General features: G+C 46.5%; 1 protein-coding gene across 11 annotated transcripts in view; it reads right to left on the reverse strand.

Annotated features, from left to right (window-relative positions):
* Nucleotides 1-14,454, reverse strand: part of SENP6 (SUMO specific peptidase 6) — a 373,212-nt gene that overhangs the window by 121,381 nt on the left and 237,377 nt on the right. For all 11 annotated transcript variants that reach the window (XM_033935430.1, XM_033935428.1, XM_033935423.1 and 8 more), the window contains 2 exons: nucleotides 10,783-10,886; nucleotides 10,582-10,698 (listed from right to left, as the gene is read on the reverse strand). In XM_033935430.1, the coding sequence (XP_033791321.1) occupies nucleotides 10,582-10,698; nucleotides 10,783-10,886 (221 nt within the window). The remainder of the gene's footprint in view (nucleotides 1-10,581; nucleotides 10,699-10,782; nucleotides 10,887-14,454) is intronic.

The raw sequence follows: 14,454 nt of genomic DNA on the forward strand, positions 1-14,454 counted from the left end.
AAACATTAGGGAAGGGGTAGTATAATCCTGGAAGGTAACTACTTTACAATTTGAGTATAATTTAAATATTAAAAGCATCTTTAAAAAGAAAATTTTTTAAGTTATTTCTAAAACGGCTGAGATCATTTTCCTCTCTTATATATTGAGGTAAAGTGTTCCAAAGTTGTGGGGCCATCACCAAAAACATATCATTACAAAACACCATAATTGCTCACCTGTAGCACGTGTTATCCGAGGACAGCAGGCAGATATTCTCACATGTGGGTGACATCATCCAAGGACCACTGGCACGGACAGTCAAAAAATATGTTTGCTTTAAATATTTAAGACCACCAGCACTATGCACCTGCTGGTGCCTTCCTGCCTAATGTTGGCTCACAGAACCATCAGTTCAGTAGGGGAGGTGGGAGGGTTGTGAGAATATCTGCCTGCTGTCCTTGGATAACACCTGCTACAGGTGAGCAATTATGCTTTCTCTAAGGACATTATCATCCCACTATCATGCAGAATCAGACCACCACCGAATAATATAACGCCAGGTGGTATCAATCCTCATTAGTCCCAATGGGTTATTAGTAAACCACACTTTTTCTTATTTTTATCTGTTTTTCTTTATATTTTACTTTGTAATTTCATTTAGTTAGTAAATAATTCATAAATAAATTCATCTCTCTTCATAGTTGCATTGTTTAACTTTCATATAAGCAAATAGTACTTAGCTTTTTTAAGTGCTTATCGCCGAAGTGTTTTGCAAGTCTTTTTCAAGACAGGGGGAGAGTGCATAACGAGTTTAACTGAACATACACTGTTGGCTCTGAACTGGTGAAATTGCATCTTCCATGCCGAAACATGGTGGTGCCTTTCCCTATTCCTAACAGTCTGCTGAATAGCCAAGCAGAAGTAAAAACTTTAAACAGAAATAAACAAGACTCCAAACAGAAACAACTAATATACCAAATGCTTTTGGAAAATGCAAAGGAGAGATCCCAGCAAGAAAATGTCCCCACAGCTCGCCAGCTATGCAGGCTGAGCCATAGCCACTGTTCATCAATTTGTCTCGGCCCTAAAAAATACTAGAACCCGCAGAAAAAACAAAATCTGCACACCCAACAGCCACAAGAACAACACAACAATAGTCAGGGTGGGGTCCTATGCTGGTCTGGAGAGGCTAAAAGAAAGTAAATTAGCATGTTAAGAAGCTAATTTCTCCTTCTTTAGCAACTCTCCAGACCGGCATAGCAATTTTACAAGCAGGACATACCAAAGCAGTAGAGAACACACTTACCGAACACTGCGTCCCAGCGCGCCAGAACGTCCACACGGTAGTGTCTGACAAAGGAATGCAAGGAAGACCAAACAGCGTCCTTACAAATGTCCACTGGAGGCACTAGCGAAGACTCAGCAGAAGCAGCCGCCTGACCCCGAGTGGAATGAGTTTTGAGACTTTTTCTGAAGAAGATATGCGGATGCAATAGTCTCTTTGATCCAACGCGCAATGGTAGCATTGGAAGCGCCATCCCCTCGTACGAGGATCCGCAAGAAGGACAAAGAGATGATCTGATTTCCTGAACTGCTGGGTTCTCTGCACATAAGAGCGAAGAACCCGACAGACATCTAGCTTGTGCAATTGTTTCTGCTCAGAAGATCCCTCCTGACTACCCAACACCGAGAGGACCACTGCCCGATTGACAAGAAAAGGAGAAACTACCTCTGGCAGAAAGGATGGAACAGGCCACAACACGACCCGCTCCCTAGAAAACTCCAGGAAAGGAGACCTACAAGAGAGAGCCTACAACTCTAAAACACGCCTAGCAGAAGTAATAGCCACCAAGAAGACCGCCTTAAGAGTAGGGTCCTTCAACGAGCAAGCACCCAAAGGCTCAAAAGGGGGCGCAGCAGCCTGGACAGGACCAGAAGTCAGATACTCCCCTGGCTGAACCGCCAGAATGACAGACTGCAGTGTCTCCATGCGAAAAGAGAAATTTTGAGAGCCCTGTTGACCCCTTTTAAATCTAAGATGGGCCGAAAGGTTCCCTCCTTTTTGGGCAACACAAAGTAAATTGAGTACCTGTCGGTGCCACACTCCTGAGGGGGTACTGGAACAATCACCCCTGGAAGCTCGCAATCTTGTCCTCCCTCAGGTGTCCGCTGCCCATCTACAGATGTTAAATGCACCTATTTCTTGTAAAGAGGTTAATGCTGCCGTGGGCAGGCTGAAGTTGATGAAGGCTCCCGTACCTGATGGTATGGGGCCTGATTTTTACAAAATACTGAAACCTAAGATAGGGCCTGCTCTGGTGGCTATGTATGCCGACATGCAGTCTACTAGTCACATACTCCCTGCACAAAGCCATGCCCATGTAGTGGTCCTCCTGAAACCAGGGGTGAGACCCTGACCTGGTGGGGCCTTATTGATCGATATCTTTGTTAAATCAGGATATGAAGATCCTTACTGCGATTCTGGTAGGCCAGTTGGCTCAGATGGTTCCTTCTCTGATTCATGTTAATTAAGTAGGATTTGTCCCTGTGCGTTTTGCTTCTTCCAACATACTACGAGCTTTGGTAGTGCTTTGGGAGGGTTCAAGCAAAGCGAGTGATGATCTTCTGGCCAGCTTGGATGCTGAGAAAGCATTTGATAAGGTGTCCTGGCCTTACCTCTTTTGGGTGGTGCAACAGTTTGGTATGATGGGTCCGTTCCATAAGTGGATTGTTAGTCTGTACACTGCCCTATGGCCCAACTGCTTATCAATAAATGACACACTGATTTGTTTCAGTTGTATCGGGGTATGCGGCAGGGCTGCCCCTTATCTCCGCTTTTATTTATTTTGTCCCTCGAGCCTCTGGCTCACAAAATTTGGACCAGCCAGAATATCACAGGTATTCGGGTGGGCTCTGAGGAATGCAAAATTACACTATTTGCTGACGATATGTTATTGTTTGTGGGCGATGTGCAAGAGACGATCCCCCACTTGACTACTTTTATTGGGGACTTTGGAGCCTTCTCGGGTCTTTGTATCAATTTTGGTAAATCTGAGGCTATTCTGTCTCTTCCCGTGTGTATTGCACCGTTTCGATGGGAAGGAGGAGGGGGAACCTCAAGAAATTCGGAATCTTCCTCAGTGTGGACTGGTCCAGCGTTTATCGACGTAATATCTCTGATAAACTGAAGATTTTGAAAGACTTCTGTGATCGTTGGGGGAACTTGCCCCTATCTTTGTTGGGTAGAATTGCCCTTGTGAAAATGGTCTTGCTTCCTAAGCTTCTCTACCCTCTGCAGATGATCTCTCTTTGGATTCGCGGTGCGGATTAACGCTCTTACCGGTCGTTTATTGGCTTGTTTATCTGGCATAACAGGAGAGCGTGTATAGGCTGGTGGAAGCTAATGCAGAACCGAGCTGGTGGAAGGTTGGGCTTGCCAGACCACTTATATAATGTTGCCACTCTTATGCACTGGATTCATGCGCTTTTCACCATCGGGTCTCGATTTGCCTCCATGGGACTTTTCGACTCTTGAATGGCCTCCTATGCGGTTCTGGACTGCCTAGGTTTGCCTGCAGTGGAGGTGTACCCATCTTGGCCTCAACTCGGTCTGGCTTACCCCCTTACGGAAGCATTGTATTGGTTGCATCACCGGATTGGTAAGGGGCAGGGCAATTGGGCCTTCCAGATGATCAGCCAAAGCCCTGATTTTCCACCTAGGGGCATTGGGGACAGTTCGGTACCAGTCTCTGTTTGAGTCATGTGTTCTGAATGGGATTCACGACATCCTCTTTCCCTTCGTATGACACACTCCGCACCACCTGGGCCTTGCCTCGTATGCCTTTTTTTTGCATACCTACAGTTGAGACACTACTATCTGGATACTATTCGCTGCAAGCTGGGGGGCAGCCACTTTCTGAAGGTGGATCAGATTTTCCTGTCTTTACCTGCTGCACTAATCTCTTTTTCTTTTTGGTTTGGGACAGCGCGAGGGAAGATACCCAGTTGATCACTCTGGCCTCTAAATGGTCGATGGAAATGGGGGAGGAAATAACTCATGGGGTGCGTCAAACTTATTTCTCTAATGTAACTCAGAGGGGGGGGCACACAATGCTCAACTGCAGGAGCTTCAATTCAAATTGCTCCATTGCACTTATTTCACTAGACTGCAGGGGGTGAGAGCTGGTCTCTGGAACTCCGTTGTGGGTGTATGCCTGGGACCTTATTACATATGATCACTGAATGTCCAGTTTTGGGCATTTACTGGAATGGGGTGATGGATTTCCTTGCCAAGATCCTGGGAGTGCCGGTTCAGGGTCCTATGGGATTTTAGTCTTGGGTCATGATGAGGAGCTCTTGGACCAGGGACTGACTGTGGACCATTGGCGTTTTGTATATGTTGCTATTCTTGCAGCCAAGAGGGGAGTGCTTTGCATGTGGATGGATGAGGCGCCCCTGGAGTTGGTGGGATGGAAGCGGTCCCTTCAAGAGCTGGCACATTGGGAGCTGCGCAGCACGGGGGGAGTGTGGTGAGACCTCATAGGTTGTATAGGTCGCTCTGGGAACTGGTCTTGGCTGAGGTTGATCCTTTGTGAAGTTGCTGTGTTTCCACTTCTCCAGTTGCTGAGGGGGAGGGAATGAGGGGGGTTTTTGTTTGTGGATGGGTTTAGGGGGGGATTTCTTTTCTATAACAAAATATGGGAGCAAGCTCACAATGTTTCTATCCTTTTCATTATTTGCTGATCTTGAGGATGGAGCATTGTTGGGTTCTGGCCCTTACTCTTGTATAGACGGGGCTCCCATCTGTTCCCAGTGATGGTACTTTTTGTGTCCTTTATAGTTCTGCTTTGGGATTTGATTGTGTACTGCCTTATTGCTCTATATTGTACCTGGATGCTGTTTGGCTGCTTTTGCTATGTTTGTTTGTTTGTTTGCTTCACAGTAAAGATGTTTCAAACAAACAAACAAAATAAAGAATGGTCTCCTCAGAGTCCTGTAAGGCAGAACCGCCCTCAACAGGTACAGTATGCTGCTTAGCGATTGCTGAGACCACTGCATCCACCACTGGCGACTTCAAGGTAGCCCTATCCCCCTCCGGGCTGGGATACAAACGAGTCATGGCACGCACCAACCAAAATGGTGCCTCAGGTGTATTCCACTGCGCCAGGACAAGATCCCCCTAAGAAGAGAGTCCCCCCACACACGGGGTCTCCGGTGGTAAATCTTTGAAACACAGCACCGAGAAGACCTGCTGAATCAGGTCTGGCAGCTCATCCCTTTGAAAAAGGCGCACCACCGATGCCTCTTCGCCAGAAAGCAGGAAACCAGATGCCCGCCACCTGCGGCTATCCCCTCGAGAGGATCCTGGAATTCCTCAAAAGGGTCCAGGTCCTCATCCAGGCTGACATGCTCCTCCGACCACAAATCCTCATCCCAAGCTACTCTCGGGTGCTTGGACGAGGGAGGAGGAAGAGGGGACGCCAAAAGTGTAGAGGGAGGCAAAGCCACAGGGGGTGCGGAGGGAGGCAAAGCCACAGGGGGTGCGGAGGGGCAGTATGTCTTGATTGAATTAGGGGGCAAGGCTTACTGCTGAGGCATCTCTAAAAAATGTTGGGGAGGTGGAAGAAACGGAGGAAGGGACCGAGCACAAGACCCGCCAGGTGCGACCCCCCCCGAGGTTGGACATACCCCCAAACAGGGCCCACAAAAGCTCAATCTGGCACAAAAACAGGGACCAGGATCCCTAAACAAATTCCAACAGCCCTACCAAGGGAGATGGGTACAGCTCCTCACTAGAGGTCTGCACGGGAATGGGGATCACGGGAATCCCACGGGTCCTGCAGGAATCCCCCCCCCCTATCCCACAGGACTCCCACAGGGACCCCCCTCTGGCCCACGGGACTTCCACGGGGTTGGAAGCAGGGTTCGTCCATATAATATAATGGACACGTCAGCCTTAGTAAAAGAGGGGGTTTATAAGTTAATTACCTGAACAGAAAACAAAAAAAGGGTTCCACCAAAGAAATTCCACAAAGAAAACAGCAGCGCAAACACAAAAGAAACTGTGGAATTGATGATCCTGTCAGAAGTAATTGCTGCTTTTGATGGGGACGGTCGGGGATGGAGGTAATTCCTTGCGGGGATGGGTGGGGACGAAGAGGATCCTGACGAGGACGGGTGGGGACGGAGAGGATCCTGGCGGAATCAGGTGGGGATGGAGAGGATCCTGGTAGGGATGGGTGGTATTTCTGTCCCCGTGCAACTCTCTACTCCTCACACCTGTGAGACTGAAAGAAGACTGTTAGGAATACGGAAAGGTACCTATTATGTACTATTCCAGAGTTCTGTTTCAGTCTCCACCTGCTGGTCATGATGAGATATATATACCTGCTTGTAAGATTTTATGCCAGTCTGGAGAGTTGGTAAAGAAATCAGGGTTAAAGCCCTGAACAGGATTGTCCAGAGGACCCCTGCTAGAACTCATCTTGTCTTCTCATGGGCTCTGAGGTTTTTTAGCCAGTGAGGTGCCACCATTGTGGAGGCTTGTCTGAGGCTTTTTCCTCCATTTAAAATTGACATTTCACCCTGCACTCTGTTTTCTAACATACCATTAGACAGTGTGCATCTTACCATTGTGGAAGTGTTTTATTGAATTACAGTTGGTTTTTCACATTATCTGAGTCTTTTTTGCTCTGAGGCATCTATGCCATTTGCACTTTGATGAACATGCTGAGTCACAAACCAAGGGCTCTATAGGGGATTTCTGATCCCAAAAAACAGTCACCTGCGACTCCATTACCCTAGACTCTAAGATCTAGAGCAGTGGTCTCAAACTCAAACCCTTTGTGGGGCCACATTTTGAATTTGTAGGTACTTGGGAGGGCCGCAGAAAAAATAGTTAATGTCTTATTAAAGAAATGACAATTTTGCATGAGGTTAAACTCTTTATAGTTTATAAAACTTTCCTTTAACAGTTAAAAGGAAAGATATATAAACTATAAAGAGTTTTACCTCATGCAAAATTGTCATTTCTTTAATAAGACATTAACTATTTTTTCTGCGGCCCTCCAAGTGCTCTATTTTTTTCTGCAGCTCTCACATTTAAAGTTTAATATCTTTTCTTTCTCAAAACTGGCACATTTCAATCACTAAATTGAAAATAAAATCATTTTCCTACCTTTGTTTGGTAATTTCATCAGTCTCTGACTATGCATCCAATATTTCTTCTCTTCTTTCAGCCTCCAGACCTCATTCCCTCTCCCAACTTTTTCTTTCTTTCTCTATGTCTGTCTTTCTTTGATTCCGTGTCCCATTTTTTGCTTTGTTTCTGGCTCCCTGTCCCCCCTTCTTTCTTTCTTTCTTCCTGCCCTCCCCCACGCCACCGCCACCGGGGAATAGGCTGCTGCCGCTGCCGCCATCGGGAACAGGCCGAGATCTCCCTCTTTCTCTTCTCCACGGGGCCGACCAACTCTCGCCACCCGACTTCAATTCTAACGTCGGAAAGGACATTCTGGGCAGCCAGGCATCGATTGGCTAGCCAGAACGTCCTCTCGACGTCAGAATTGACGTCGGGCGGCAAGAGTTGGTCGGCCCCGAAGAGAAGCAGGGAGATCAAATAACACGGTGCCGGCCTGAGAAGGGAAGGGAAGCAGGTTGGGCACCACTGCTCTAGACGAGCCGCACTCTAGGGAGAACAGTGGACCGCCCCCCCTTGGTACGCCACTGGAGCAGCAGTGTGTCTGGCCGGCTCTTCCGTGGATAGCGCAAGGAGCCGCCAACCCGCGGCTTTGAACGGAACGAGCCGGCCAGACATGCTGCTGCTCCAAAAGGAAGATAATGATCCAGTCCAGACCGTGGGCCGCAAATAAAATCTGTAGAACCACATGCGTCCCATGGGCCGCGTGTTTGAGACCGCTGACCTAGAGGGACCAGAGAGGGCTAAGCTCCTCGGCCGGGCAAACAGTGCAAATCTGGCAAGAATTGGGTAAAATAGCCTGAGAATCTATCAATGTTAATCCAAATCAAGGTAATTTGAGGCAGATAGTGGCTGTTAACAAATCAGGAAATCCAAGATGGCCACTGTGGCAGCATTTTGGTGCCAAAAAATGGCCCAAGAGAGCTACACCAAAGTTCAAAAAAATTCAGGAAAGGGGTTTTTCGAGGAGGGTGACCCTAAATCTAGCCCTAGAAAACCCCCAAACTGAAAATTAGAGCCCCCCCCCCCCCCGGATGTCTCCTACAGACAGCAAAAGACTTTACTCACAGTTATGCTGGTGTAGTGCCTGCTTCAGCTGCATCAGCAGCTCAGTATGGAGACTATTACCACCTCAGACAAGCATGTAAAAATGATTCCGATGTTTGTTTCTTTGGGCTGCCAGTCAGACCCTGAGAGAGCGCTTGAGGCCCCTGACCCCCAAAGCTCCACACATGCTTGTAGGGGTGGGGGTGGGGAATGCAGTTAGCACCTGATAGTCTTCAGCACTGACAAGAGGCCATACAGCTTGCGCTCAAGCTCTGAGAGTATCAGGAGTGAGCTCTGCCAGGGGCACAGACCCCTCAGCTACCAAAAAAGCGTTAATGTAGGCTGGTCAATCATGTGCCCTGTAAAAGGGTTGCACTCCTAGCTACAGACTTCTGACCCAGAGAGCCTGTGTCTTCTTCCAGGCAGAGCAACCTCTGAACCTCTGAAGCACCGAGAAGCATCAACATCTGGATAAAATCTTAAAAATAATATACCAGAATCAGAGATCAGAACGATACCTTCCAACTTACAAGTAGAAGGAAAAACTGAGGAGCTACAACACAGCCCAGGGATGCAGGAGGCGGAGCCCAAAATATAGATGATGCCTTCTACACAACTCGCGATTGAAGGTTCAAGACTCATATGCTTTTTGCACTAGAAAAACAAATTAAAAATGTGCATGTATATTCAGGGATCCAACATGCAAATGAAGCTTTAGTGTTTGCTTGAAAACAGTGTGATGTACTCTTTCAGTTTTTCCTAAGCACTTGCTTTGGACCAGGTGTTAAATATTATATATGCTAGATCCTAAAACTATTTAACTGTTTCCAGAAATCTTGTGCTAACTAATCCAAGCTAAACATAATACTAACAACAACAACAAAAGTTATTATTGGCAATTCTCTCCCTCTGAAATAACCAATGAAAATTTATGCCCCTTCCAACCCAAGTACCATCCAATCCCCTTAAGCAGATTGGGTAGGAGTGGAGGTCAGGGCACCAATTATGAAGCTGTCTCTTCTGCACCAAACTCCTTCCCTCTAATAAGGGTTGGATCCTGCGTCTTCTTTATAAGCAGATGAGATGTATGAGTATTCCAGCAGGGACTTCTATAGCTGCAATAAAGTGTTGGGAAAGACAATATCTAACAAAGGTACTAACAACAACTGAAGGGGGGAACTGTTTGCTAGCTATTAAATGGGATAGATTGATGGTGCTGATGTGGTACTGGGGCACAGGTGGCATGGATGAAATCCACTGTGCTAACCGGCCCTTTCACTTTGATGGTTAGCACAGAGAATATTCAGAGGTAAGTAATGTGCATATTATACATTGTCTTGGGGTAAACATGCATGCTACTACCATGCAAATGCTATAGAGCAGTGGTTCCCAACCCTGTCCTGGAGGACAACCAGCCAATCAGGTTTTCAGGATAATAATAATAATAATAATAATAATTTATTTCTTATATACCGCTATACCATGAAGTTCAAAGCCGTAGCCCTAATGAATATGCATGGCGCAGATCTGCATGCCTTTTACTGCCATTATATGCAAATTTCTCTCATGCATATTCATTAGGGTTATTCCAAAAACCCAACTGGCTGGTGGTCCTCCAGGACAGGGTTGGGAAACACTGCTCTAGAGCAGCACTTAGCAAACTTTCTAAGGCAAACCCATTTTGGCAGTCCTAGACAAACATGCAAACTCTACCACTACCTTGTGCTATGCTACTACTTCTGGCCATCCTGTAGCATTGGCTGCAATGATGCTGTACTTCATATTCCATGGAGCCTACACAGGCCTAGTTAAAGTATGTGCTCAGTGGAAGGCAAAGGTCAATGATTATTCCTCTACTGGCCTGGTAGCAACTTCACATATGGATTTTGCAACCCTTTGGGTTGTGACCCATAGATTGGGAAGTGCTGCTCTAGAGGCAAAACTTTTACGTTTATATGCAAAAAATTTTTCCACATGTTAGATTCTTACTCATGTGCATACTATATTATTTTTAACACATTTTACTGTTTTAAAATGAACATTAAAAATATAACAAATAAAAAAAAAATTCAAAATCTTTTCAATATTATAGGGCTGAAGCAAAAACAATCCAAAAAAAAGAACCTCAAGATTATGTTTGAAAAATATTTAGGAAAAGTATATACCTGATTTGAAAGGAAAATGAACTGAAGGCCTAATTTTTAAACTATTTTATATAATACACTAGTAATATAGTATAAATCATATCTTATTATTATGCTTTGCTCTTCTTTCAGTAACACAATTGTCAGATACTTCTATTCTTTATATTCACTTTAATAAAAATTACACTGGCATTTTTATACAGAAAGCAAACTTACTTTAAATAGAAATCAATAATAACATCATTTAAAAATTCCCCTTCAATTAGGCAATGGAGATCTTCATTGGTAACAGTAATACCACCTTTAGCAGGGGGAGGCGGATAAACTATCAACCTGTAAACAGTAAATACAAAAAACAATTTTAAAAATTATACAAGCTGCTAATAAAAGCTATCATATATATGGAAATCAACCTACTTTTCTATACGACCTATAACACTGGGTGGTTCTCCAATTTCATCATCATCAAACTGAATGTGAGAAGTTGTGTTCTTCAGCTTCTCCCCTGGTTCAGAAGAAACCTAAAAAAACAAGTACAAGTTTTACACTGGCATCTTAAAATTATGCTCCAATCACAAAAGAAAACAATATTAATAGCGATAGCTGGGCTCAGTTTTCATGAATGTAATTCCAAGTGATTATACATATTTACTATTTGTTTGATGCTGGTTAATTTCAAATAAACAGATTTTTTTTTTGCCTATTTACTGAAATGAATTTTAGCTCCAAATCAATAAGGTATTTCTTTAAATGACAAATCAGCTCTTCAAACATTCTATAAGAACATAAGAATTGTCATATTGAGACAGACCAACGGTCCATTAACCCAGTATCCTGTTTCCCACAGCAGCTAACCCATGTCACAAGTACCTAGCAAGATCCCAGGGAGTAAAATAGGTTTCATGCTGTTTATCCTAGAATAAGCAGTGGATTTCCCCAAACCATCTTTAAAAAAGATTAGGTTCTTACCTTGCTAATATCTTTTCTAGTAGATAGGTGTGTCATTCTGGATGGACAAGTAATATCCCAAAGCCCATGAGCTGTGGAGAAGAAATCCAACTCTGGTTTTTGAATCCCTCCTACTTCACAAGAGGGCTCTGCTGCCCCTTTCAGCTTTGTTCCAAAGTAGGTGCTAGCCCCTTCTAGAAACACATGTGACTCTTCAGTTGCCAGTTGGGCCACAGCTGGACTGTGCTTCAACCCCTGGGACCAGAATCCAAATGCCACGAAGAGGGGGAGGAGGAAAATACACCTGACACATGTGCACTCTGAAGAAACGCAATTGGTGCCCATACAGTCTGCGCTAGCACTAGAGAATGACAAAGTGGTTGTTACCCGCGGGTAACCCGCCAAAACGGTGACCAAACAAAAGGTCACCGTGAGATCGGAGACAAGGCCATTCACCGCCCCGTGGAGCGGTGAATGGTTAGATGGGGCGGTGAACAAGCGTTCGATCCGGCAGCCCACTCTCTCCCGCCGGCCAGCCATGCATCTCCCTCCCTCCTTTTCCCTTACCTTTTCTTGTTGAAACTGGCGATTTCCATAAGGCTATGAGCTGTATTACAGCCGAAGCCTTGAAGTTGCGTCGCGTTACCTGCTGGAAAAGTCTCCTCTGACGCAACTTCCTGTTTCTGGTTGCATCGGAGGAGACTTTTCTAGCAAGCAACCCGACGCGACTTCAAGGCTCCGGCTGTAATACAGCTCATAGCCTTATGGAAATCGTCAGTTTCAACAAGAAAAGGTAAGGGAAAAGGAGGGAGGGAGGGAAATGCACGGCTGGCCGGCGGGAGGGAGCTGCTGGACCGTGTGAAGGGTGCTGGGGGTGGGGGAATGGAGAGGAGAAGGCGCTGAAGATGGGGACGGGGCGGTGAAAGGGACAGCGGGGACGGTGACAGGGCAGTGAAGGGGATGGCAGAGATGGGGACGTGAAGGGGACGGCGGGGACAGGGCGGTGAAGAGGATGGTGGTCCGGGGACGGGACGGTGACAGAATTTTTCCCCGTGTCATTCTCTAGCTAGCACTCCTGATCAAGTCAAGTAGTGAGCAAACAGAAGGGGAACCCCCCCCCCCAAACTCCACGGTTCAAGCAAGCTGGCTGAGTAGGTCCTCGCAGGATCCACTTGTCAGCTGCAGACTGAAGTCTGCTCCTCTCACACAGGTTAGGCAGTCACTGGAGCTGAACAGGAACACAAACCCCACAAAAAATACTTGAAAAACAAAAAAGACATCCAAGCAGAACAAGTTGCTGCTGCAGGCTTGCTTGCAAAAGAAATAACTGACTGGGGGCAGCAGAGAGCAGTGATCAGTATCTCCTGCAACTTGTGGGAACAAGACCCTTGTAAATCCACACTTTATTCCGGGACCAGTGGGTTATGCATCTCTAGCTGCCAGGCACTGGAGAAAGCTTCAAATGATTGAAGCCACAACCCCTCCTCGCTACCAGCAGCCATCCCCTTGAGAGGATCCTTGAGGTCTTCCTAAGAGTCCAGGTCCTCATTCAGATCCACCCGCTCCTCAGACCACACGTCTTCATCCCAGGCCACACGTGGGCGTTTGGACGAGGGGACGTAAAAGGAGTACAGGGGGGCAAAGATGCAGAGGGTGTGGAGGGAAACCCTTCCCCTCTCAAGACCCCCAGGCCAACTGCAAAACCCCTGGCTGACTGAAAATAAGCTTTGCACAAAGCAAAAAATAAAAAAGGGGAAAAAAGCCACTGGTGGCCCCATGGGACCCCCTGCCAGAGCAGGGGACTCAGCAGAAACTTGCCCCTTTTTTTCCAAGACAGGGCCTGTAGCGGCTAGGAAGCCTGAACTGTCCCACCCACTAAATCAGGCAAGCCGGCATCAGCTGTTAAAGAAACAGCTGTGAGGGAATCTCTAGCAACTATGGCAAAAAGGGAATTCTTTTTCCCCTCACTGACGGCGGCTGAGGAAACCCCTCTGTGGGCAGCTGGGGAAGATCGGGCCTCCCTGCAGTCAGCTGCCAGATCATGAGGTACTTTCAGCGGGAAGCCCTGGCCGCCGGCACCTGCTGCTGACAAGGCTCCTCCACCGTTCTGGCCTGCCCAGCGTCTACACAGGCTGGTTGCGAGTGCCTCGCGTCTGGAGCAAACTGAGTACTTCTTCTCCTGAGAAGTGCTCATTGCTCCATATGCGACCCAGCTAAAAGAAAAGTGCCGGTTAGTTAAAAATACAGTAATTTACATTAAATTTAAAGGGAAAGCAACCCTTCAGACCGGCACTACCTCAGGATTAAAAAAAAAAAATTAAAAAAATTTACAGAACAGATTCCACTTGGCTCTCCAAACAGTATGCCTTACCAGCCAGGGAGTAATGCTTACTGTTGAGGCACCTCTAAAAAAAATGTGAGGGAGGTGGAAGAAAGGGGGGAAGGGACCTAGCACGAGACCCGCCGGGTGCGACACCCCCGAGGTCGGACGGACCCCCAAACAGGGCCCACCCAAGCTCAATCTGGCACAAAAACGGGGACCAGGATCCCTAAACAAATTCCAACAGCCCTACCAAGGGAGAAGGGCACAGCTCTTCACACCTGCTGAGACTGAAAGAAGACTGAGGTAATTATGGGGAGACACCTGATATGTAACTTGCCCTGGGTATGTACTATTCCAAAGTTTTGTCTCAGTCGCCACCTGCTGGTCATAATGAGATATAACCCGCTTGCAAGTTTAACCTATGCCTGTTTGGAAAGTTGCTAAAGAATGACAGGATTATGGATATGGAAGCTGTGTATGGCTCTACCTTCTAATCCGTATGCCAGCAATGAAAAGTCTTCCAATACTTAACATAAGCTGTGTCACTGGTTTCTTGGAGCACAGAAGGGTAGTTATGACCTCCATTGAACATGTGTGCTAAGGCTGTGTGCTCAAGAGCCATGCCATAAGACTAAAGATTTCCGGATCCTCCAAGGCAACTGATCCCCGTGACAGAAGTGTTGGCAGTGTGAGACATTGTCCCATTATAGCCACACTAGATCCACGTGCCATGACAACTTGGCTAATCTGGCTCCACTATAACCATCACCCCGTGATGGGTCACCATTCACAGAATGACCTGGCCTACCATAGGCCAA

The sequence above is a fragment of the Geotrypetes seraphini genome, chromosome 3 (genome assembly GCF_902459505.1).
Source record: "Geotrypetes seraphini chromosome 3, aGeoSer1.1, whole genome shotgun sequence".
Taxonomy (NCBI): domain Eukaryota; kingdom Metazoa; phylum Chordata; class Amphibia; order Gymnophiona; family Dermophiidae; genus Geotrypetes; species Geotrypetes seraphini.